Below are 23,775 nucleotides of genomic sequence, written 5' to 3' on the forward strand. Positions count from 1 at the left end.
TGCTAATGGTGGCTAATAACAGTAAACAAGGTTTTGTTGTATAGAAGGACAGAGTCATTACACTGACTTTGACTCTTATTTGCAATAGCATTACATTTCAGCATCTACCATTATTCTATTACTGTCACTGTTCTTAAAGGTACATTGGCTAGATTATTGGCATATTCCTAGTACCCTGCACTGTGCAGTATGTCTGCACAAGGTCACTTCTGTTTTTTTTGCACAATCTGGTCAATTTCCCCAACACCCATATTGATTATCTGTATTTAAAATCTATGTATAAAAAAAAACAAAACAAAAAACTGCTGTTAATTTTGCGCTATATCATGTAAATATGTATATATGTCTATTTCTTCCCTTTTTCATTTTATTGCTTATTTTTACTATTGTTCCTGTTCTTGTAATACATTTCTGTTTTTGTAATATTCTGTCGCTGCTGTGACAAACAAATTTCCCCGTCTGCTGGACATTAAAGGATTTCTGATTCTGAATGCATATTTTGCCATTAAAGTCTTCTTTTTCATCAATTAAATTAAGTTACAAGATGGAGTCTTGCTTTGTCTCTTTGTATACATATGGTGTATATTTATGCATCACTGCATGCTGGAGTAACCCAACACAAGTAACACAAGTAAAATGTTGCGGCAAAGTAAAAGTTACAAACTCAGGCCTCAAACACTGAACATATACTTAAATGCCTAAAGATGTGTTCAGGTTCTGTAAACACAGTACATCATGAATAAAATGCTTGTACAGGCACAGTAACAACATAATAGTTTATTGAGTGGATATTTGTGACAGTAAATACATAATTAAGTAGAATACACTGAGACATTGACTTTTATTAGAAGAGAACATTAAGAAAAAATTGGTGTAGGGTTTAAGGAGATTTTGAAGCATTTGGATTATAACAAGCCTCCCTGTCTCATTAACAAAGATGGTCAAGTAAAGTATAAAACAAAATTACAGATTCAAACTCCATCTTCAAGGCTGTTAATGACTTACAGAGACAGACACTAAGGCAAAGTGTGAAAAAAATCTTAACCACACGTTCAGTACAAACACACACTCACACACGCACCATGCAAGTATGACATAAAGAAAATAACAGTAATAAAAAGTGAGTCCACATCTTTCTATGAAAGCTACTGTTTTTGTTTCTGAGAGCTGATTAGTGGCTGGCTTTGTCGTCATCTCACAGACCGAGTCAAAGATGAAGAATGGACCTAAACAACGACAGCAGAAGCGGTTTAGTCCTTCACAAAGTGTCACGAGATCCTTTACGTGTCACTGTAATGACCACATCACTTCTCTTTAGACATTCACTAAAAACTGATTCAGAAGTGAAGGAAAAAAGATCAAAGGTCAAATATTGAGGAAAAACTGGCGAAAAATGTCAGAGGTAATTTCACAGCGCTGTGAACATAATGGCTACAATGAAGATTCACACTTTATAAAATGAAAAAATAGAAGCAGGCAGGGCTCTCTCCCCCCCTCAGACACTTCTGTGTTCGCTCTCTCTATGCTGTGCTGCCACTGGCCACTCCTGTGTCTGAATCACCAAAAGGGTTGATGCTGTTGGTCTCCATGGCTTGGTAAACCAAGAACAGGAAAGCAGCCACGATGGCCAGTAGGAACAACTTTATCCATAGAGACATGCTGCGGGCCGCTGGTTTGGTCTGAACTGCAGAGGGAGCTGCAGACAGCGGTCTGGAGGAGGAGCTGGAGAAGGAGGAGGTGGCGGTAGAAGAGCTAAAGGAGGTGGAGGAGGGCAAGCTGTTGACTCGGTTGATGATGCGGCTCTCTGTGTAGGACGAGGCTGAGCTGGTGGTCTTGGTGGTTTTAGGAGAGAAGAGGGAGTTCTCATTGTTCCACAGGTCACTAGACTTCACTGGGCGATCAGCAGCTCCTCTGATGGGTCGTCGACAGGTGGCGCTACAAGAGACAAATATTTTACATTCACTGACTCATGTACAATAAACTGGTGACTGGTGACATTGGTGGTACTGGCTATAACTTCACAGAGTCAGACAAAATACATTTTTTTGTCAATGTCATTTAATATTTCTGTGTTTCTCCTAGAAGTTACACTAGTTCAGGATGCTGTTTGGTTTTTAGTGCCACAGTGACCTCAGGATATCAAAATGATCCAAAAGAGTCTGATGCAGTGCGGCATGTATTTGGAGTTTGGGAAAAAAACCCACTGGTATCTGATTTTTACTCAGGCAGATACCATGAGCTGAGGTATGGGAACTGGCAAAGAGAGAGACATGTGGATCTGTGCCTGCAGCTACTTCTAAAGTCCAGTCATTAATGATGTTAACACTACACAGGGGACAGGGTGTCCTCAGGTTATGCTAGCTCTGGTTTGGAGACTAAAAAACAGAAAGCATGTGTTACAAACTGAAGGTGTGGAGGGCATTACTAACTGCAGGTGTGCCCCTATTATTTTTCCATTTAAATTCTACTGTAATGTTATAGTCTGCATCATTTGCACTTTGTCAGTAAATATATCTTGATGTAAACTTTTGAATGCATTTGGATGGAATTAAATTGAAGGAACAAACTGAGTGTGATTCCTCTACAACTCAGAGGCTTTACTATAAGAATTATTTTAAAAATTGTTTTCCAGAAATTCCTACGTAAGGATTTTAGGATCTTATAGGATATAACTTGTGATGGGTCATTGTCCTTATGTTAGTCCATTTAAAAATAAAAAATAAAAGAGCAGCTACAAAAATTAAGATGGGTTTAGAGCTGCAATGAAGACCAATTGATCGATTATCAAAATTGTTGGCAATTAATATGATAGAAAACAATTTAGAGTATTCTTTTATTTATTTATTTTTTTAAGAAAAAGTCCAAATTCGGTGATTCCCCTTTCTTAAATATGAATATTTCCTGGTTTCTTTCCTCCTCTATGACAGTAAGCTGAATATCTTTGGGCTGTGGACAAACAAGATTTAGTCTATAAAATGTCAGGAAGTGGTGAAAGATGTCAATCAGTGGCCCTTTTCACACAGAGAAGCTGTATTATTGCCACAGCAGTGGTTCGCCAATTCTCCACTGTTGAGATGTCATGATGATGACGGCTGTATGTTTTCAAGGTGTTTCCCCGGTGTCCTCCTGTCAAACTAAACCCGCGGATAGTTTATAATCATATAGATGTTGTTATGATGTCTTGTGATTGAGATCCTGACCCACCAAACCTTCTGGAAAGTGACAAAATTAAGTTTTTCCCTCTAAATCATGTAATTACATATTCACCATCATAAACTGGACACTGTCTGACTCTGTCACTCATGGGGAGGGAGGCTGTTTTCTGGGGGAAAGTTCACTGAAGTCTCGGTCAGGACGGCTGACCGTCGCAGTGATTACTTTTCAACACAAACACTTAGTGAGTTTTTGCCGGTGAGAGAGACAGTTTTTCGGGCAGAAATGTGACGAGTTCTCCATGTATATCTGCCGCAGACAGTGACAACGTTTCTGTTGTTTGGTCCTGTAATGTTGCTTTGCGGGATGTTTCAGTTTATCAAGTTGAGAGACCTGTGTAGTTATCAGACTGTCTGATTGACACGCCCTTGCTCCGTACCGCTGGCTTATCCATTCACACTGGTTTAGTTTGCCAATACTGTGCCTTTGATACTACCTCCAGAGGGGGATCAGCACCGGAGCTAAATATCACCCCTCGCCGCCTGCAGGACATTCACATAGAGGCGGCGGCGGAGAACTGACGCAGGATCCCCGCATCCAAACAGCAGTGTGAATGGGGCTAGTGTTTCCCAAAGCCACAAACAAGTAATCAATGAATTGAGAAAATAACAGACAATGAAAATATTTGTTAGTTGCAGCTATACATCGACTACTTACGTGATTCCTGTTGGACTGTTGATGTCATTGGAGAACAGCTCCTTCAGCACGTCTTTCTCCTCCACTTTCGGGGCTTGCTCGCTGGCTGCAATTTTCTCCACCTAAACACAAAACAGGGAGTGTGATTCAAAGAACACGCACCAATGATTTATGAATACATCTTACCAGTGACCCTCATCAAGCTTCTTATTCCACATCATTATATAAACTAGATTCCACTGCAAAGAGAACATTCCCTTACTGCAATCACCTGTATGTGCAAATTTTGACCAGCAGAGGGCCCCCTGCTAGATCTTAGACACCTCTCAGAATGTGACCACTTCACACAAAAGCCTGGACCAAACACCATGTTTCCTTGTGAACCTTGTGAATGCTACAGCCCAACAGTGTACCTGTCTCACTAACATATCCTTGGACAGTGTGGATGTACAGCCGAGCGTCTTTGTCGGGCTGCGCGAGGACAGGAAGCTGGTCATTTTCTGCTGCCTCCATTTATACAGCAGGACATCTGGAGGACCACTCTCCTGCACACAGACAGTGTGTGTGACTGTGTGTTGAGGATGTTAAAGCAGCCAACAGTTCAGCTGTCACACAACTGTCCCTACAGAGACCCTCGACAGCTGCACACCAACAGGCCTTTACTATAAACTATAGATCGTGTGCTTCAGCTCCTCATGTTTCACCAAACACCATGCACCATTTGTATACAATAAGTGTAAGTGAGAAGCACCAGTGAATGATAGATAATCAGAGGAAGAAAAGAGTCAAGCTGTACCCCTGCTGCAGAAACCCTGCTGGGCTTAGATCCAAACTGGTCTGACAGGGAACAGCGTGCCTCTCCTGTTTTTATGGGCGATATGTTACACATGGGGCTAAATGTGACCGGGTCCACTCTGGCAGGCCTGGATGGCTTGGTGGCAGGTCGTATATTCTGTTCTTTAGACAGGCTCTTTGACCAAAAAGCATAATAACATATGAGATGTACATGTTCAAAAAGAAGAAGTGGCTATTATACTAAAGAATGAGTTCAGTGATTAATCCCAGTTTAATATAAATGTAATTCTACACACCACAGCTGCTGCTCCTAAAGGTTCATGATCCTAAAACAGCAACATGAAATCAAAGAGAACAAATTAAAATGAGGCTCAACTCACTCAGCCACACTTCTCACTCCATCCTTCATTCATCTCATGTGCATCTGATGGACACATGGCACTCAAATTTCATCTGTGCAGCTGTCTACTTGGTCCTATGGCAACAATTTCTCCTGTTTCATATTTCAGTACCTAAACTCAGTATGAGCTCATCATTTCTTAACTAATACATTATCATTTTTCAGGTTGTGCTGGTGTGGTTATATTGGAAATGTTTGTGTTTATACCAGGCATCAACAACAGTTTTACTTTGACCATATTCCTACAAAGCTGACAGCTACTGTACATGCCTCTGCAACTGTTTGTGACTAATTCACCCGTGCTTGGCCTTGTGAGTGCGTTTGTTTTTTACTTTTTGTTGTGGATAAAAAAAGTCTGGAACATGTGGTTTTACAAAAAGCTATATCAAGTTAATCTGCTGTAACCAGATTGAATCAATTGACAACACTTTACAGTTATTAAACACCAATAATTTCCCATTTAGGAAATGATGAGTGTCAGTCGCTCAACAAATCAAAATTAACATGCAGCTGCAAATGAGCAGAGCAGAGAAGAAACTGTACTTAGCATGGATCAGTCATTTTAGGCTTTTGCCTGATTATAGAAGGTTATATCAGTGCCAAAACCACGGATGTGTATAATGACAACTCGATACAGCTTTAGGCTCTATTTAAAGTGCTTCTAAGAACACAGCAGCACTGTGCCAGCACACATTTAATGACATTGTCTGAAGCTGCTGCTGGTAGTGTACTACATACTGTAACTAACAAAATCAGACAGGTAAAGGAATGCAACACTGAACACACCTGCCTATTGTGACATGACCCCTCTTGATATGCAAATACTGCAAATCCAGTGTGTTTTGGTATATTAGTGTGAGTCCACGTAAATCGGCCCAGTTACAGTGCGGTGGCATTTAGTTGCACATACAATCATTGACTGAGCAATTCAACCATTGTGGACACACTGACATGATATACTTAAGACAGATGTCAGACAAAAGGCTAACCTCCAGCAGAGTAGTGTTGAGCAGAGCCACTGGCTTGTAAGACAAATCCTCACTGGGTTTGGTAAGACGTAGACCCAGTTCTTCTCCATGAAGCTACAGGTGTCAAACAGGAGGTGAGTGGACAGACAGTGTCTTTCAGGATTCTAACACCTTGGCTGGATTTCTAACTCAAACCACAGAAACTGTAAAACACACTTTCACTCCCAACTCATCAAATACAGCAGCTTGAGCAGTGGCCTTAGATTCAAATGTTACACTCTGCCTTCCCCTCTAGGGAAAGTTGTGCATCTGACGGGCTCCACGGTACATTTAGGCAATAATACGTTATATACAGTATCCGGTTAGACTTTCAAAACAAAGCTTGCTGACAAACATTTCAAATATAATATACTATAACTTTAAACCCTTAATTATACTCAACATTATCTTGATCAGTGTCATCCCTTACGTAACTTTAGCCACATTATGTAGATATGTTAACATAGTTTTGAACAAAACAATCTCAACTCTTGGTCACAAACCACAGACTCTTTATACTACAGCACCTGAGTGACACTTTGACAAATGAAGGCAGAGAGGGGTCACTACAGTGTCATACTATAAGGAGTGAGTGGCGGCTGTGTGGCTAAAGCAGTGTCGCTGAACTGCTGCTGCTCACTCCCGTGTCTGTGTTCACACAGGCTGCATGCTCTGTTTACGTGTTATCAATTAACATGTATGTAAATATGTATTCAATATATGTAACTTTCCTCTACCTGCGTTGAGAGTGAAAAAGCAGGAGGGGGGTAGGGAGGGAGAGAAAGAAAGAGTGCACAGGGTAAAAAACTGCCCTTCAGCTGTTGTGTGCATTCTCTCCATCTCTGTGACATATTCTACAGACATCTGAGACAAAAGCTGGTTTGATGTACATAGGACTGTCTACAGCCTGTTTTCAGGTTTGATTTTTGCATGTTGTAGTAGAAATAGGCAAGACTCTGAATCTCCATGCATCCAGTGTGAAAGGTCTAACCTGTTAACATGGACACTGAAATGAAAAGCAAGAGGTAACACCACGCAGCAGCGCTGCACATGCATCCAGTGTGTCCAGCCTGTTAGCAGCACAGGGCTGTGAACCAGGCTGCTGTATTTGATGCGTTGGGAGTGAGAATGGGCTGGTTTGTACCCAAGACAATGTTGGTCAGACCATTCAGCAGTAGTTTGTGTGACTTTCTGAAACAGACAATCTGACCATCTAGTTTAAACTTCTCTCTCACTTGTCTTTTATTCAATTGAGTGCAACACAATGAATGCCTCTGGGGAAGAGTCAGAGTGTGCGCCATTTTTAATCAGATCATTTGTATAACAATTACAAATTCATGCAAAAGAGAGATTTCCTGTAGAAGGACCAGGGAGGCAGTGTGGCTTCAGGAAATCCAACCAGAAATAAACGTGTGAGGGAGCCATCCAGCAGGGGCTTCCTGGAGCTCTACAGACCTCAGCTGTGTTTTGGATTACAATCTTTACTGGATCAGGCCTCAGTTTGTTGCGCACATTACAGAATGAATATTCACTAGCTGGACTTGGAGGCAGACACATCAGCAAATCAAACACCTGGAGATTTTACAATGAATGGAACCAAGGACTGACTGAATAATCAGGCAAATCACCAAACAGCCCCAAAACCCCTTTGATTGTGCTCGTCCACCGTGACCAAGTAACCCCTTTATGACAGTCAGCCTCGGTGATAACACACATAATCACCAACCAACCTTAGTGCAGTTTGAGACAAGATGACATCAGTGTACCAGCTCTACAACAGATCACAAGACATGGGACCTAACAGACCTGAGTCTGAGCAGGTATCAGTGACTGAACAGTGTCTCCCAGTGGCCACAGCACAGAACTACCTGAGCAGGTCTGGGTGAGGCGGCAGGAGGCTCAGCCTGAACTGGACTGTCTAGCCTGTGTTGAACCCTCCTGTTAGACTGTCCCTGCTCTGTCAATGCAGGCCTGAGATCCTCAGGCACCATCTGCTGGGTCAGAAAAACCAGGAGATGAGGACAGAGTACAGAAAAAGCAGGACAAGTAAAGAGAGGACTAGTAAAACAGAGAAGACCTGAGAAAGAAAGAATAAGACAGAATGAAGGATGAATAAATAACAAAAAGTTGCTGTGCTGCTTTCTGATGTTTTGATTCCATACTGGAAAAAACAATTCCACCAACAAGCAGAGGAGACAGCTAACTAGCCATCAATAGCTTACATCAGTGTTAATGTCATCAAAGAGCTGCCTGCAGTCTCCAAATACCTCATATTTGGATGTAGCCAAAAAAGACATTCAGTTAATGGTCATTTCGTTCTATCAAGCAGTTGGAGCAGATATGGAGGAATATGTGAAGATGCAGAGGACAATGAGCTCAATGTGAGCACATACACCACTTTGAATACACATGTGAGACAGGTGGACAAAAATCCCACACCAGAGGAAAGAGTGAACCCACGATCAGCACGGAGTGGCTGTGGAACAAACCACCAGTGGTTTGATCAGTTACAGTGTGGATGTTTAGAGAAAGGGCTTGGAGAGGAGCAGGGGAGACATAGTCACCGCTCTACGGGATAACCTCCTGGATCTGCGCTTTACTTGCAGGACAAGCTCCTCATCATCATCTTCATCATCCATCAACTGGTCCCTCTATACATATGGTGAGCACACCAGCAGTCAGTGAGACATGCTGTTTGACTTCAAGCCTATTTATCACCATTAATGTCTGCCGTGTCTTCAGTCCAGATGTTCTTCATGCATAGCCAAATTTGCAACATCACTGCTGAATTTAATGCTCTAAAGTTATGTCTTTTTGCTTTGTTAAGTTCAGGTTGAGTCAAGTCTTTCTGAGGCTCACCTGGCTCAGTTTCAGGGAGCTTATCTTTTATATTTAATGATCATGGTAGGAAACACAAAGGAAGTCAGTAATTAAAGAGTCATCAACATTCTATGTGTTCGTGGAGACACAGCAGTGTAGATTCAACTCTGTAATTTGTGAAGATGCAGATGGTGGTGTGTTGTTAACCAACTGTACCTCACACACAAACAACACAAAGATAAACATGATAACACACACACACACAGCTCAAACAGCTGATTAACTGATTGTAATTATTTTCCTGTCGATCAAACAAACATTCCATTCTGACTGATGATGATTCACTGGGACAATTACCAAGCAAAAGAGACTTCTGCTGACTGAGCCATCTACCTGCCAGTTTACTGCTCGGCTGACTTGAATGGGGACAAATTGATGCTCCTGGGTGGCTCCTCTAGACTTTCCAAATGTTACTGGACTGAACTGCTCAAACTATGACAGTGAAACGAACCATTTCACAGAGGTTGTGACACTCAAAATACATTTATGCACCGTTTTACAGCCCCGTCTTTCACAATGTTAGCTAATGGAAGAGAGAGAGAGAGAGACAGAGACAGAGAGAGAGAGACAGAGACAGAGAGAGACAGAGAGAGACAGAGAGAGACAGAGACAGAGAGAGAGAGACAGAGACAGAGAGAGAGACAGAGAGAGAGAGACAGAGAGAGAGAGACAGAGACAGAGAGAGAGAGAGAGACAGAGAGACAGAGACAGAGAGAGAGACAGAGACAGAGAGAGAGACAGAGACAGAGAGAGAGACAGAGACAGAGAGAGAGACAGAGACAGAGAGAGAGAGACAGAGACAGAGAGAGAGAGAGAGAGAGAGACAGAGACAGAGAGAGAGACAGAGAGACAGAGACAGAGAGAGAGAGACAGAGAGACAGAGAGAGAGACAGAGAGAGAGAGAGACAGAGAGAGAGACAGAGACAGAGAGAGACGAGAGAGAGAGAGATAGAGACAGAGGGAGAGAGAGAGACAGAGAGAGAGAGAGAGAGACAGAGAGAGAGAGACAGAGACAGAGAGAGACGAGAGAGACAGAGGGAGAGAGAGAGAGAGAGATAGAGACAGAGGGAGAGAGAGAGACAGAGAGAGGGAGAGAGAGAGACAGAGAGAGAGAGACAGAGAGAGAGACAGAGACAGAGAGAGAGAGACAGAGACAGAGAGAGACGAGAGAGACAGAGGGAGAGAGACAGAGAGAGAGAGAGAGAGAGACAGAGAGAGAGAGACAGAGACAGAGACAGAGAGAGAGAGAGAGACAGAGAGAGAGAGAGAGACAGAGAGAGAGAGAGACAGAGAGAGAGAGAGAGAGAGACAGAGAGAGAGAGAGACAGAGACAGAGAGAGAGAGACAGAGACAGAGAGAGACGAGAGAGACAGAGGGAGAGAGAGAGAGATAGAGAGAGACAGAGAGAGAGGTTAGCTGCTGTGCGGGCTATTGGCAGGCCCCCAGTTTTCACGTGCCTCTCATTCTCAAGTCCCTATCACAACAGGTGCACAGTCACAGTCTGAACAGCAGGGGGAGCTGCTCACACAGAGCCAAGCAGCAGCACACCGCTGGATTACACACCTGGCATGAAGGAGGGGAGTTCACACTGCTGTTTCACAAAAGAGGCGAACATGAGATTTGAGAGGGTGGAGGGTTTAATGATTACTATAACAACTATGTGGAAAATAGACTGTGTGTTTAAGGGTTGTGTGTGAATGAGTCTGAAGCATCCAGCATGTGCATGGCAGCAGCTAATCTACATCATGTGCTTTGAGTCTGACATGCATTAAGCAGCACTGATACACTGAATCTCCAGGCTCACACTGAGCTGGGTGTGACAGCACTCCAATAAAATGAGAAACCACTTCCTTTGCCAGTATCAGGAAACTGTATAATCAACTCCAGCTGCTGGGTGTCCCACCATACCTGCTCCAGTTCACACTGCACACTCATGTTTGGATCAATTAGTCTATGCTGTCTGCATTAAACAAGCAGTCTCAGATGTTCTTTGTAATTTCAGAAAGTGCAATGTTGGAATGAAGTTAATGAAGTTTAAACCAAGCAGGGTGATAGTACTGCTCAAGTTAAGAAACTGCTGTGTGCTTCTCTTTTAAACACTCACTCAAAGTTTCTCTTCCTGTCACACATGTCTTCGGATCAGCTGTTATATAATGGTTATGCTCAAAATGAGGAAGAACAGTGAGGAAATTGGATTTTCTCAAATTAAAATATGAGCCCTTCCTGAGCAGGGCAACAGCTATTCAGAGGGGCTGTGTTGTGTCGGCTGACATCTGCTGCTTGTGATCATCTTTCTCCTGCCTAGTGTTTGAAAAATACGTGCGAGGGACTGACAGGTCTGGAAGAATGTCAACAGTGTGACAAACACTTACCACTGTTTACATAGTAGCACTAATTAGATAAGCTCTAGGGAGCAGATGGTTGTCGAATGCTGATCATTCAAAATGTGTTGTCTGCTCAGTTGCACTGGTACACTGTACACGGTCAAGCTTAGTCTTGTGTAACAAGATGAAAATTTGGAAATGATGTTAATAAAACACATGTCACATATTCAGACTAACATAGTTAACAATGGCCAGCAACTGCAACTGTAGGTAAAGAGACAAGACTGGAGGTCATGATGTCACATCTGGGCTAGCTTCTGTAACGGCAACCTCTTCCATGTTCTATACTATAATGAGAAATTTGGGGAAAAAAAAAACAGTGTAGAGGAGATGAGTGAAGGGGCTGCCACACATGCTATGGTGCCCAACGAGCAGTATGCCTTACTCAAGGGCACCTCGGCAATTCCCAGGATGTGAATAACAGTTTTCTCCTCATCTATAATTCACCTATGCTCATCTGAAATCATTTTACATGTTTCACTGTGTTCACAGCATTTGGTCCCCCCTGTCCTGCTGTTGACATGTCTGCACTAACTGCGACCCTTGCCTCCAATCTCCCCTCGGCTCCCCTGGTGAAGAGTAGTCTTCAAAAGGTCTGGGGCTTATTGTAAATGATGTTCATTAAAAAGACATATACAAACCAGAAGTATTAAATAAACAGCATGATATTCTTATCTAGAACATATGAAATGAATCACATGAAATACTGCTGAGAAAGGCTCTGTTCAAATACTGGACTTGTAGCTATGAAGCCTGATTTGTTTTGTGGAGCTTGACACTTTTGAATAAGTGTCATTTGACAGAAATTAAGCTGTTAAAAGGGACTAACCAATCACACCGCACCACTAAATATGACAGTTTCCATGGCATAGCAAAATTCTCCAGTGTGTGTGGTGTGGTGTGTGGTCATGTCAGGTGACACTTTTTTCTCTTGAAAACATGTTATTTTTGTGTCCACAGATGACGCTCATCAAAAGGTGTCATGTGCCTGACCATAAATCAGCCGTAAGCATTGTTACAAATGTCAACAGGATTTAATGACTTTTTTAAACTTCTGGAACAGAACCCAGAAAATCCAGTTTCATCTCTGTTACAAACAGACCAAGAGCTGTAAACATGAAGTCATACGGACCCACCGGTATCTCATTCATTGGACAGGTGTGGTGACACACAGCATCTTGAGTTAGATGGACCCCTACGGGGAGATGAGATTCTGGTGAATGACTGCGGGTAAGGTAGCACTTCACTCGGCATTATTCGTCCGGATCTCATGTGCCATAAATAACAGACTACAGTAGTGGATACGTGTGTGTTTTTCAAACCCCATGGAATAGGACAGACATCAAACACAACCAACTTCACTTTCACTGCTCTCATTTAGCAGGAAAATCTCCACAGTCTGATGACTCAAATGATGACTTGTTAGCATGACTGCCACATTAAATTTGCAGTATCATGTATATGTAGATTCATTTGGATATCTGCCAAAATCTAGATGAAAATCCAGTAGTTGGTCTGCTTCGCCTTCAGATCATCATACCCAAACATCTATACTCCAGACCCTGACCACTGGTCTCGTGGTTTACTGTGAACCAGAATTGAAGTGACAGCTTTCACGACAGCTGTAACTAACTCAACCACAAACAGAAACACATCAGAGTTATTCAAGTTACCATACTGTACATGCAGCTGTTCCTCTTGAGGACATTTATTGACATAGGTAAGGAAAAAGTAAAACAATGTGTTTGCCATCAGAAATCATCATATAATACTGGCCTTTAACAGATGCTGGCAGAAATCCACCAATGAATCACATCACTGATTTCCGTAGTACAGAAAACTATCAAAGGTGGCAAAATTGCAGGTGGCACAGAGTGGAAACATAATCGGCTTTCAATCACAGGCTTTTCTAAGGAAATATGCAGCTCCTCTGTCATTTAATTTTATAGTCTGCCTAGTACTGCAATGACAGTCAACATCAAAACTACTGCTATCATTAGCCCCATTCACACCACCTGCTCAAGGCGGCAATCTTGCACTGACATTCAGCCTCATCGACTGTGTGAAAGTTACAGAGGCTAAATGGGCGACAGATTTGTTCCACCTCTGATCCACCAGTGGAGGTGGTAACAGAGATAAGAGATAATGTCTGTGTGTGAGGGTTAGCAGGCTGCGTGGAACAGCAGTGTGACAATTTGATGGGGTTCACAGTCTGATGTCTAAACAGATCCTTTACTCATCAAATAAAAAAGAAATGCCTCACACTTCAACCCACTAAAGCAGCGTAATATGGTAGCAAGTTGTGTCTTGAGCGTCTCATGAGGCTTCAGTAGTCCCTGCCAACAGAGTCCCCCGTCAAATTGAGAACCAGACAGGGTCTGCTATTCACTGACGATGATTATGGATTGTCATTTTCAGCAAAAAACTTCCCACGACGTACAGTGGGTCAGTATCTCAATCACAACACTTTATAACAGAATCCAATATGATTATAAACTGTACATTTACATTTATAGTGGAAACACATGAAAAAAACACATAGATTTCATTGTTATGATGTGTACTGTAATGCCTCTTTTGGTTCTGCTACTCCGGCATGCTGTATGAAATGACACACTACAGCGGCTAAATGCCACCACTGCTTTACTCAGTGTGAACAAACAAAGGCAGTGTAAATGTGAGCCTTCGTTACAGCAATATCGCAGAATCTCTGTGTGAGCTGTAGACTTCAGTTAAAGTGACTTGGTTGAGCATGAGACATTGTATCAGCTTAGGAAACACAACGGCAACCGTGACAACAGATGGTGTACTGGACAACGGTAGTGCTTACCATGTAAAGGTGTATACATTGATGCTAAGTTGTTGTTATAGTGATAACTTAAGAATACTCCTGAGGTTGTCTTGTTGAAACGCCTTTTGTTACCTTGGTGTGTTGGCTGCTGCGGGCGCGGGTGGTGACAGGCGGTTTCCCTCTGCTCCCCAGCGGTCTCTCCACAACTGGAGCTGGTTCAGGTTCTGCCACAGGCTCTGGCTCTGGTTCAACTGTAACTTCTGACAAAACACAATACAGTCTGATTAGTTCATGCCAGTAAGTTTCTTACCCTTCAGGCAGCCATAACTTCCCTTCATGTCTGTACAAATTTGTTATCAAAAGATACATAGATTTCACCGTCATGCAGGTAAGGACTGTGCCACACCTTGCCAATGCATTTCTTTTGAATGCCAAAACACCTTCCAGATCTCCATGTTTGCTTATCAGTGTGATAATATCACGCTTTCTGGTAGATGACTCTTAAATCCCATACATTTGAATGTTCTTGAATATAACAAGTATGACTTTCCATGTGTAATAGTACTGTATATGGCCTTAAATAATAGTGTGATATTTTTAGATGCACATTTTTTGTTGTTGTTGATTTTGAAAAACTGGACACCAGATTTTAAGATCATCATATTTTTGACCAAATACCTTGATATTGAAAAAATATTGCAGGGATGCCTATGGGTACCTTCCTAAAATATTTACACAAGACAAATTCTGACAAATTCTTCTGAGTAATTTGGATATGATTATAATGGTTAATAATTATATAATGGTTAATAGTAACAGTACGTATTCTAAAACGTAAGTTCAGAAACTGACCTCACTTTAAATTAATGCGAACTTTAAAAACAATAAAAAGACAACATTTAAGTAATAACAGCATTCAACTTTATTTTTAACTTCTTATAATTATCCACTTCCAGGTAACAGAGCCAGGAAAGTGAAAACATACCGTACATATTTTGTAAATAACATTACCTATACATTATAAGCATACAAACTTTTAATCCAGCATAGTCAAGCACATATAATCAGTAGAAATGGTGTAACACTGTTCTCACCATCCTCCTTGTCACTGTACAGGTCGGATTCAGAGTTGCCGTTGTGGTTGACCTCTATCTCTGTGAGAACTAGCTCTGGCAGTGGTGGCTGTGCTGGACCGTCATCCAGCAACTTCTGCAGTTTCTTCTCGTACAGTTTACGGGTGGATGCTGGGAGAAGGAGCAGAGAAATGTAGTTAATGTACTAGAAAATCTGACATGTGTAAAGTGTAATAATTACCAAGCTGAAAAAAGATTACAGAATAGCCAAAAGTGTGATGTTAAGAGCCTGGTCTCTTCTAAATGGAGAACCAGCTTATTGTGGACTTTTTTTCAAAAAGGTTGTAATTCAGTATCATTATTGCTCCAAGATTCTTATAGAGATGTTGTGGTTGACAATAGTCAGTACTCACATTTGTTAGGGACATCTTGGCCTTTCCCATGAAGGGGATTCATTGACAGGAATATACACACCTGATTGACATTTGGGTTCTGTCTCAGCTACACAAATAGTATGATCGTATAATGAGTGTGTATAAATAAGGTAGTTAACATGTTTGGGATTGGATCCCTGTAATCGGTTTGTTGGACGCCTACAGAGCTCCAGTCAGAGAACAGAGTTGTCAGTTGGATTTAAGCGCCCCTCTAAAAGGCAACAGTAGGAGGAACTCTGGATGGTCAACAGTATTATTGAATTATATATCCACCCTAAAAATGAGACAATTTTTAAATGGTGGTCTCAGATGTGCCCTCCTAAACACCTGCATTGGAGATTGCACTGATGAACACTTTCATACTGTCCAACACAAAGTGTGCATGGAAGCCAACAGCTGCAAAGAACAACAGAACAGAGAATATTATGTTTTCTGTATTTCTCTTCAATCTTCAATGCGATTATTTATCTTAATCTATGATTTGGTATGTCATTAGTCTCGTATGTCTGTATGTTACACCTCATCTACAATGGCTGTGCAACAAAAGCAGCACCTGAGCAACAGCTGCAGTACTCTGTCACTGTGCAGACGGCATCTGTTCGTCCACACTTCTGTTCTGTCCCACAGCTCAACACACAATCATGTATACATGCGAGAGAAAAAACACACGTACGCAGACTGTTACACGGCTGGTGTTGACAGCTGGTTGTGTTTCTGCAGTGTTACATTGGTGAATAGAACTGTGGCTGAAACTTGTCAGGTGCAGGCAGGGTGTTTAGAGCACCTGGAGTTGGACTCTATAATCCCCTACTGTGATCAAACTTGAACCAGATAAGAAAATTAGTACTTGGAATAGTCTTCAGTCTGTATGAAGCACCCTCATTATCATGAGTATATGTCAATCACTGAAGGCTCCAATACAGTATGCTGTTAGATGCTGGAATTTACACATGCACCCGACACGTGGCTGTGTGCAGTGGGTTGCACCAACACATCACATCCCTGTGTCTGTAGTGCACTCATACAGTACATCTGTGTGCTGAGGGCAAGAGGTCACCTCCACCTTTAACCTCATATGATCCTTCTGTTTACACTGATGTGAGCACTCACCAACTATTGGCCCAGCGTCTACTCCGTGCTTGAGCAGCTCGTCCTTCAGGCCCTGGTCGGTCAGCACTGTCACATCCAGCTCGTCCGGTCGAACCTTGTCTGTTTTCCTGGTGGCTTTCTGTTGGATGAGGACAGGACAGCCTGGTTGGTGATGCAATCACACACCCTAAAGAACTTCCGATTCAGGTCTGGGACTACCATGGCTTATTGTGGGCTTGTGGCAATGAATCAACAGGGGCCAACAGACAGTTGTGTTACTGTGTGAGTGTGTGTTGTTTATGTTTAGATCAAGACAGTGTCATATGTGAACAATGTATTATCTTAGCAGTCAGTGCACAAACACTCATTCAAAAATAAAACCCTCCCACGCCATTTCTCCAACATGTTTGAACAATGTGGTAAGAATCAAGACAAGTAAAAAAGAGGAAAAGTCAATAAAAATGCGGCTGAAAGGTTCACACCCTAAAGCCTAAACTGACACCGTCATACCCTGCCCTCATGTTCACCTCCAAACCTACCACCCTCCTGTGAAAGCTGTGTTTGTGCAGCTTTCAGACGGTTACAGAAACCTGTTCACCAGGATTCTGATTATACACCATGTTACTCTCAATTGACATGACTGAATGCCTGTCCTTAAAAAAAAACAAAAAACTAAATTCAGCAGGTTAACAGTAGTAGAGTGGAATGACCATTCCTTCAATAAATCCATCATCATCCTTCTTTCATCGATACACAGATATGTGTATTCATGCACACAACCACAAAAGACTTCAAAGACGATCTTGAACTTTAGGAGAAACCTTCAATTTCCCAATGAAGTGAAGCCAGAGGAAAAAAAAAAAAAAAAGAGGAAAAAGTGTGGCGCACTGAGCCGATGCTGCAGGCACTTCTTCATAGTAAACAACATGCTGGCTCGCAGCAGCCTGCAGGAAATTACTGCGTGTTTGAAACCAGCTGCCTCTAAAATGAAGCCCTGATCTCCTCCTCTGCTCGCAGCCTCCTCCATCCAGCAGTCAGTTTGTGGCGCGACAGAGGAAACTTGAGTTGTTTTCACTTCATTTCCTTCAGTACGACCTCAAACAGACACTTCCCTCAGACAGGACACTACACTGAGACCATCACCTGCTTCGATGCAGATTCCAGCCATAGGTGAGCTGAAGTCACAAAACAGTTTTGTCGTCATGAGAATGGGTGTCATTGTGATGAAAAACTGGCAGACAAATAATTTGCTCAAAATGCTTACTGCATCTGTATTTCTAAATAACAGAGAAGTGTAGAAATCAGGTCAACTAGATTTAAGAGACGATTTGACCAAAAACTGCATCACACTGAAAACTGCACAGAACTATTTCAAATGTGCATTCCTTCTTGTTGACTCTTGACTCATTCAGCTGGCAACAAATCAACAGAAAATGTGAGGAATGCAAAGATGATTTGCTCAACTTCAGTGGTGAGGCTTTACCACGCTTCACAGCATGTAATAAATGTGAGTAGACACACAGAGAGGCTGTCTTACTCTGCGTCTGGCTCACAGTGGGCCCTCGGCAGGGTTTGGTCTGGATGTGAGCCAGGCTGTTTCATAATAACAGTCGGGGCTGAGAGAGCAGAAGAAGAGGAGGGAAGAGGGCGTCTGTGACCCAGCCTCTGTAGACCACACCCTGGCCTTTAAAAGGCATAACTGAGCCATGAGCTCACAGCTCAGCTCTGTGGAGTAAACTCACTACAAACACTGTCAGACTTTCCTTTACAACTCCTCACTGAAGCCTGCATGGAGTAGTGAGGACGAGTCATGCCAGGACCTGCGGCTGCATGATGTAACTGGCTGCTCGGCTGAGTGACAATGGAGTATGTGCGGTTAGCCATAATTTACTCAGCTAACATTAACCACAACTGCATTGTTGCTGTCACGCTCTTCATACTTTACAGCTTATTCTTCTGAATCCCACCAACACAATATAAAGAGGGAGGACCTTTAGGCATGATAGACACAAAGTATGTGACCCTTCATAGTTCATCTGGAAAGGCCTCTCTGATTTCATGTAACCATTTCAGAAATGTAAGGAATGAAGCTTTTCGCTACAGGCCCACCTCCACCTCCACCCAATAATCACTCAGACATGTGAGCACTGGGTCTCACAAGATAAACAATGTCAACGCTACAACTCCTTAAAACACAAAGGACAAAGAAATTACATATGTGCCACGTTTTTCCATAGCCCTCACCTCTTTACAGCGCACAAGCACGCACCCAGTAGCAGTCTGAGCACAAATTCCACTACCTCAGGAAAGTATTTCCTCAAAGCAGAGGCAAAACCCATTAAGAGAATGACAGGAGCTGCTCTGAAAAGTATCCCTGGTCTGGTGCTCCCACCTTAAATCTGCACTGGGTAGATTAGTAATATACTCTTAACAGTCAATCACAAACTTCAGCTGAGACAGTAGAATCTCATACGTTTCAATGCGGTTACCAGCAAAAAGGTTTCCAAACATAAGACATACAATATCAGAGCTCAAGAGGATGAATACCTCAGCCAGGGAGGTTATGTTTTCATGTGTGTCGGTTGGTTAGTTGGTAGGTTTGTCAGCAGGATTACACAAAAACTAATAAACAGATATCCATTAAACTTAGATGCTGGATGTCCTCAGCCCAGAGTAGACCCTGGTAACTTCTGGCATAAATTCAGATGAAAAAGGGACTGACACCTAATCATGTAGAAAATCCTCAAAGAAACCTTTATTTCCTAGAACCCAAGATCATGTCATAAAATGTCAGAACAAGACAAAAATCCAAGCATATTCCATGGTTTTGTTTTCAGTAAGATAAACGTTAGGTGAGTGTGTCCCTTCTACCACACATCCAGTTTGGCATGCACTGCTCTGAAGTGGCTGTTGTGCCATTAAAACAAACAGATTTCCTTATTCATCTCTACGTGAAACTTGGCAAATAACTGCACTCCGTGCATGACCAGCAGCTGCATGTTAATTGGTGAAGCACCATGTTGCTGCCAGTGTGCAGTTCTCTTCCTGTGTGGGTCTGCTGAACTCCAACACTCACCTCATTTAAGCATGTGATTTGTTAAGGAGGTAGAATTAGGTTCCAGAAGGTAAGGGGACAAAACAGCAGTTCATACTGCAAACCAGTGGCTGGGAATGCTTTTGGCCCCTAGAAGTAGATAGAAGAAGACTCTTCAAGAACAAATGTCACGATTAAAGGCTGAATTTATTATTTATATAAATTTATTCTGGGCTTTGTATCATATCATTTGACTCCTGGATGGACTTGCCATGTGCTTTGGAAAACAAAATGGGTATTTGTCATTTAATGGATAAAAAACTGAGATAACCCCTTTTTTGCCTTCTGAATCCATCCCATCAACGCATTACTAAAAAAAAAGAAAAAAGAATGATTTCACCGGTCCTGACTGGCTGCATCAACTGGGGTTACATTTCACTACCACGTGACTGACTAAATATAAAACCGTTTCACAACTACCACGATGTGGTTTAATTTGAGTACACAGTCAGAACAGATCTTACAACTACACCTTTACTTCATCTGTTTGTACTATCGCATGCTTTATGAGTATATTCAGCAATCTCTTTATTAAACCATGCGTGCATGCACACACACAAACACATACACTCACAAACACCTGCCTGATCAACTGGTGAGACTCGTCTGGCTTGTGATGTTAACATTTAACAGTAAACTACATCCCTTGTCCCCTTCAGCATTTATTTGTCATCTTAAACTCATGAAAGCTTGATCATCCCCATGATCCACACATCGATGCAGAGCTACAGTTCCAAACATTCATGTAAACTTTTACTAGAGAAAATGTACAACTCACAGGAGTTCATAGAAGAAGAATGAATGTAACTCTTGACAGAAATATGCAGCATAACACCTGCACACAAAATATGTCCAACCTGCAAGCAGCAGAAACAAACGTGCACACTGACACCTCCCACATGTTTGACATGTCATTTCTCAGTCACCACCTTTGTATCACTAACACCGTTCATTCAGTTGTCATGTGCAGACCGCCCCTAATCAAGTCCAGACCAGACATGTCCTGCTGCACACCTGTTTGAGTCCAAATCCACAACAACAGTGACAGAGAGTTTTTATCTGCACATTTTACAGTGTGTTGTAACAGTATATTCATCATTGTGAGATGACAGTTTTGTTTATTTCTCAGAGAATAATGCACAGATCCTGAGTATTTATTTTAAATCAGGCATATGGAGGTGGTTGGTAACCATAAGTTAGGGCTGCACAATTGATTGAAATATAATCAAAACCGGAATTTGGTTAGGTTCAATTGTCAAATCACAAAAAAGCTGTTATCTTTTGATAACAGTAAAATGAGTGAGAAAGCAGCATTATCATAAAGAAATTAAGTACTGTGGTGCTGCAGAAATGTCTTGCTGACAAAACTTGTTCTTCAGATGTGTAATACCGATTATTAGAAATCAAGAGGGATCAATATCCAATATTTGGAACTGACATTTATTTGTAGTTAACATGAAGTGGTGAACTGGTGATGGAATTAATAAATTCAGTTTACTCAAGTATTGTTCTTAAGTACATTTTTCTGTTACTTTACTTGAGTATTTCTATTTTCTACTACTCTATGCTTTGTCTCCACTACACTTATGTCAGAAATTTAGTTAGTCTGGCCTCCCTCTTCAGCTTGTTCTGAAATCATTGATGAAACATCTGGGGATCATTCAAGTCATTTAACACAAGGTAAAAATATAAAATGTAAGTGTTCAAAATGTAAGGACTTAAAAAAATAAAGTAGAGCAATGATTTTTTAAAAACTTAATAGCGCAAGCTATCCAACACAATATGATGATAGAAATAGTTCCTATAAAAAGGCTAGGTTATGTTCACAATGCTTTGATACTACTGCCTGGGTTTTAGTACCAGTGCAAAAACATTTCCATTATCCAACAGAAAAGTTATCAAATGTATCATGACTCTTTGGATTCTTGGGGCAGTTCAATTGGTACAGGCATACCAAGTCCTAACCTTGAACAACTGACATTTCTTAACTTTTATCAAGTAAACTACATGTTCTCTTTACAGTATGATGGTATAAAAATCCTCTATGCACATGTCTAAAGTGTTATGAGATGGCTAAGCGTGTACAACCAACTTCTGGACAACTTCAGAAAGCCAGCAGGCTTCAGAAGTCCTGCTTTAGAGGAAAATCCTTGACCTGCTTCCGTTCAAGGGTTTTGAAGTACGCAGACAGCTGCTGGCTGGAGTGGATTATTATCATTATTAAAACAAAGGATGAGAAATGCTGAGAAACTCAAACCCAACACTCACACATCTCAACAGAAACTGCAATCACTCAGTCCCCCGTCAGCCTCTTTATCTGGAGTAGTTTCTGCGTCCGGGCGTGATTTGATTCACTGTGACTACAGTTAAAGCAGCAATTCTATTGGTCCACTCAAAGTGCCCTCCGAACATAAACTGATTAAATTAACATGTCAAAGAGCAAATGATCTGCATGAGACAGAGAATCCCTGCCCGGCCTGCGATGCATACACAGAAAGTGATACCAACATGTTCAGATCTGTAGTTTTGTTGTTGCCAACAACAGTGGAGACTCTCCTCCTTCAGTTAGAGCTGATGTGAAGGGGGAGGCTTCAGGGGGAAGTGAAAGCTCAGATGTGTTCATGTGGCCACACATTCATTCATAAGACCTTGGTTTAGAAATGTTTCCTTTATTCGGGAGAATACAAAGTGTCCCCTGGGAAAATCCCTGACAGTCCAGTTCAAAGAGAATGTGCTGAGGGACACAATGAATGATTACAACTGGACGCATGGGTCTATCTGTGGATGAAGTGAGCTGCAAGGGTGTAACCTTATTCCATACTGAAAAGAATAGTTGGTCAATTAGTGCTAACTTTTGAAGTGCATTAGTTATTGTTTGGGGCAGTTACAGACTACTTTAGAGAGGAGCAGTCGATTAATCACAAAGAGTTAGGGAGACAAGTGGTCGCAGTGGTATATGTGTATATTCGGGTCCACGAACAGAAAGTCACATTAGCAGTACTTGTACAAGTACTTGGCGCAAAGCTGTACTAGTATTAACTTGGAGCGCCCTGCATCCTAGTGCCGTGTAACATTACGTCTCTGCAAGTTCAATCGGAATCTCACTTCGAAACAAATAACCAAACTCACTCTGCCGGAGGAGCGACTTCTGCTGGAGACCACGGGCGGCGGCAGCTCCTCGTCGCTGGAGAAAGCGTCCAGAGTCGTGGCCGTGACATGTTGGTTGTTCTGAGCGGTCAGGTTCTTCAGATAAAGCTGGACATACACGTCTTTGGTCGGGTTGCCGCTCGGAAGCTCCACGTTGTGGGCCAGCAGCTCGCTCTTCAGCTTGTCCTTGGTGAGCACAGACGGGTCGTCCAGATACTCCGGCATGTCGGCGGGTGGATGGAGGGACAGGGACCGTCGCCTGGTTAGTTAGCTAGCTAACAAACACGGACGGAAAATGGAATAAACGGATGGAAGGTTTGGTCTGCGTGGAGCGGCTAACCAGCGCCTCTTACTGGACTCAAATCGCAAGACAAATACAAGCTAAGTGGGCAAAACTGTGTCGAAATAAAAAATGAACACAAAGACAAAACGAATGTGACTCTGTGCCGCTGCTCTCGTTCCTTCTCCACGTTGAAGATTAGAGAAGTGAAAACGGGTCCTTGGTGCCTGCTTGGGTAAAATCTACCCCACGGTGCTTGAGCATAACCCGGGCCGGAAGTGACTGCCTGTAGAAGCCGGCTCCTATTGGTCAGAGGCTGTCACAAGGAGCTTCCTCATTGGCGGAGCAAGCACGCAACTACTGAAAATTAACTGCACGTCACGAGTTTGGGCGACTGTTCAATCAACCCGTTTAAAGAGCGCGAGACTGGACTGAATGAATATATGAATATAAAAATCCCAAACAGTGTTTATAAATAAATATTTATAAACAAATATAAATGCCTGTTCTTAATCCCAACTTTGCAACATAAAGTGCCCATGTGAGCCTGTT

General features: G+C 42.2%; 1 protein-coding gene across 12 annotated transcripts; it reads right to left on the reverse strand.

Moving 5' to 3' along the window:
* Positions 1–757: 757 nt before the first annotated feature.
* Positions 758–23,530, reverse strand: tmpoa (thymopoietin a). Of its 12 annotated transcripts, none has more exons than XM_037121348.1 (12): positions 22,926–23,528; positions 16,724–16,841; positions 15,201–15,350; positions 14,239–14,366; positions 8,616–8,702; positions 7,920–8,045; positions 6,034–6,126; positions 4,941–4,970; positions 4,646–4,819; positions 4,263–4,394; positions 3,871–3,971; positions 758–1,935 (listed from the first exon to the last, which is right to left on the reverse strand). In XM_037121348.1, the coding sequence occupies exons 1-12, from the start codon at positions 23,166–23,168 to the stop codon at positions 1,521–1,523; spliced, it is 1,797 nt and encodes a 598-aa protein (XP_036977243.1). In that variant the 5' UTR covers positions 23,169–23,528; the 3' UTR covers positions 758–1,520. The 12 variants fall into 12 exon arrangements, with proteins under 12 accessions (XP_036977243.1, XP_036977244.1, XP_036977248.1 ...); XM_037121349.1 differs by having other exon boundaries at positions 7,920–8,042; positions 22,926–23,526; XM_037121353.1 differs by lacking the exon at positions 4,263–4,394 and having other exon boundaries at positions 22,926–23,530.
* Positions 23,531–23,775: the final 245 nt, after the last annotated feature.

This window comes from Acanthopagrus latus, chromosome 14, assembly GCF_904848185.1.
Source record: "Acanthopagrus latus isolate v.2019 chromosome 14, fAcaLat1.1, whole genome shotgun sequence".
Classification (NCBI taxonomy): Eukaryota; Metazoa; Chordata; class Actinopteri; order Spariformes; family Sparidae; genus Acanthopagrus; species Acanthopagrus latus.

Coding starts and splice junctions, on each gene's coding strand:
- tmpoa (XM_037121348.1), bottom strand. CDS start 23,168: ATGCCGGAGTATCTGGACGACCCGTCTGTGCTCACCAAGGACAAGCTG. Junction 8,046..8,615: donor GGAGGTTATCCCGTAGAGCG/GTGACTATGTCT, acceptor TTTCTGACCCAG/CAGATGGTGCCTGAGGATCT. Junction 1,936..3,870: donor AACAGTCCAACAGGAATCAC/GTAAGTAGTCGA, acceptor TGTCTCTTGTAG/CGCCACCTGTCGACGACCCA.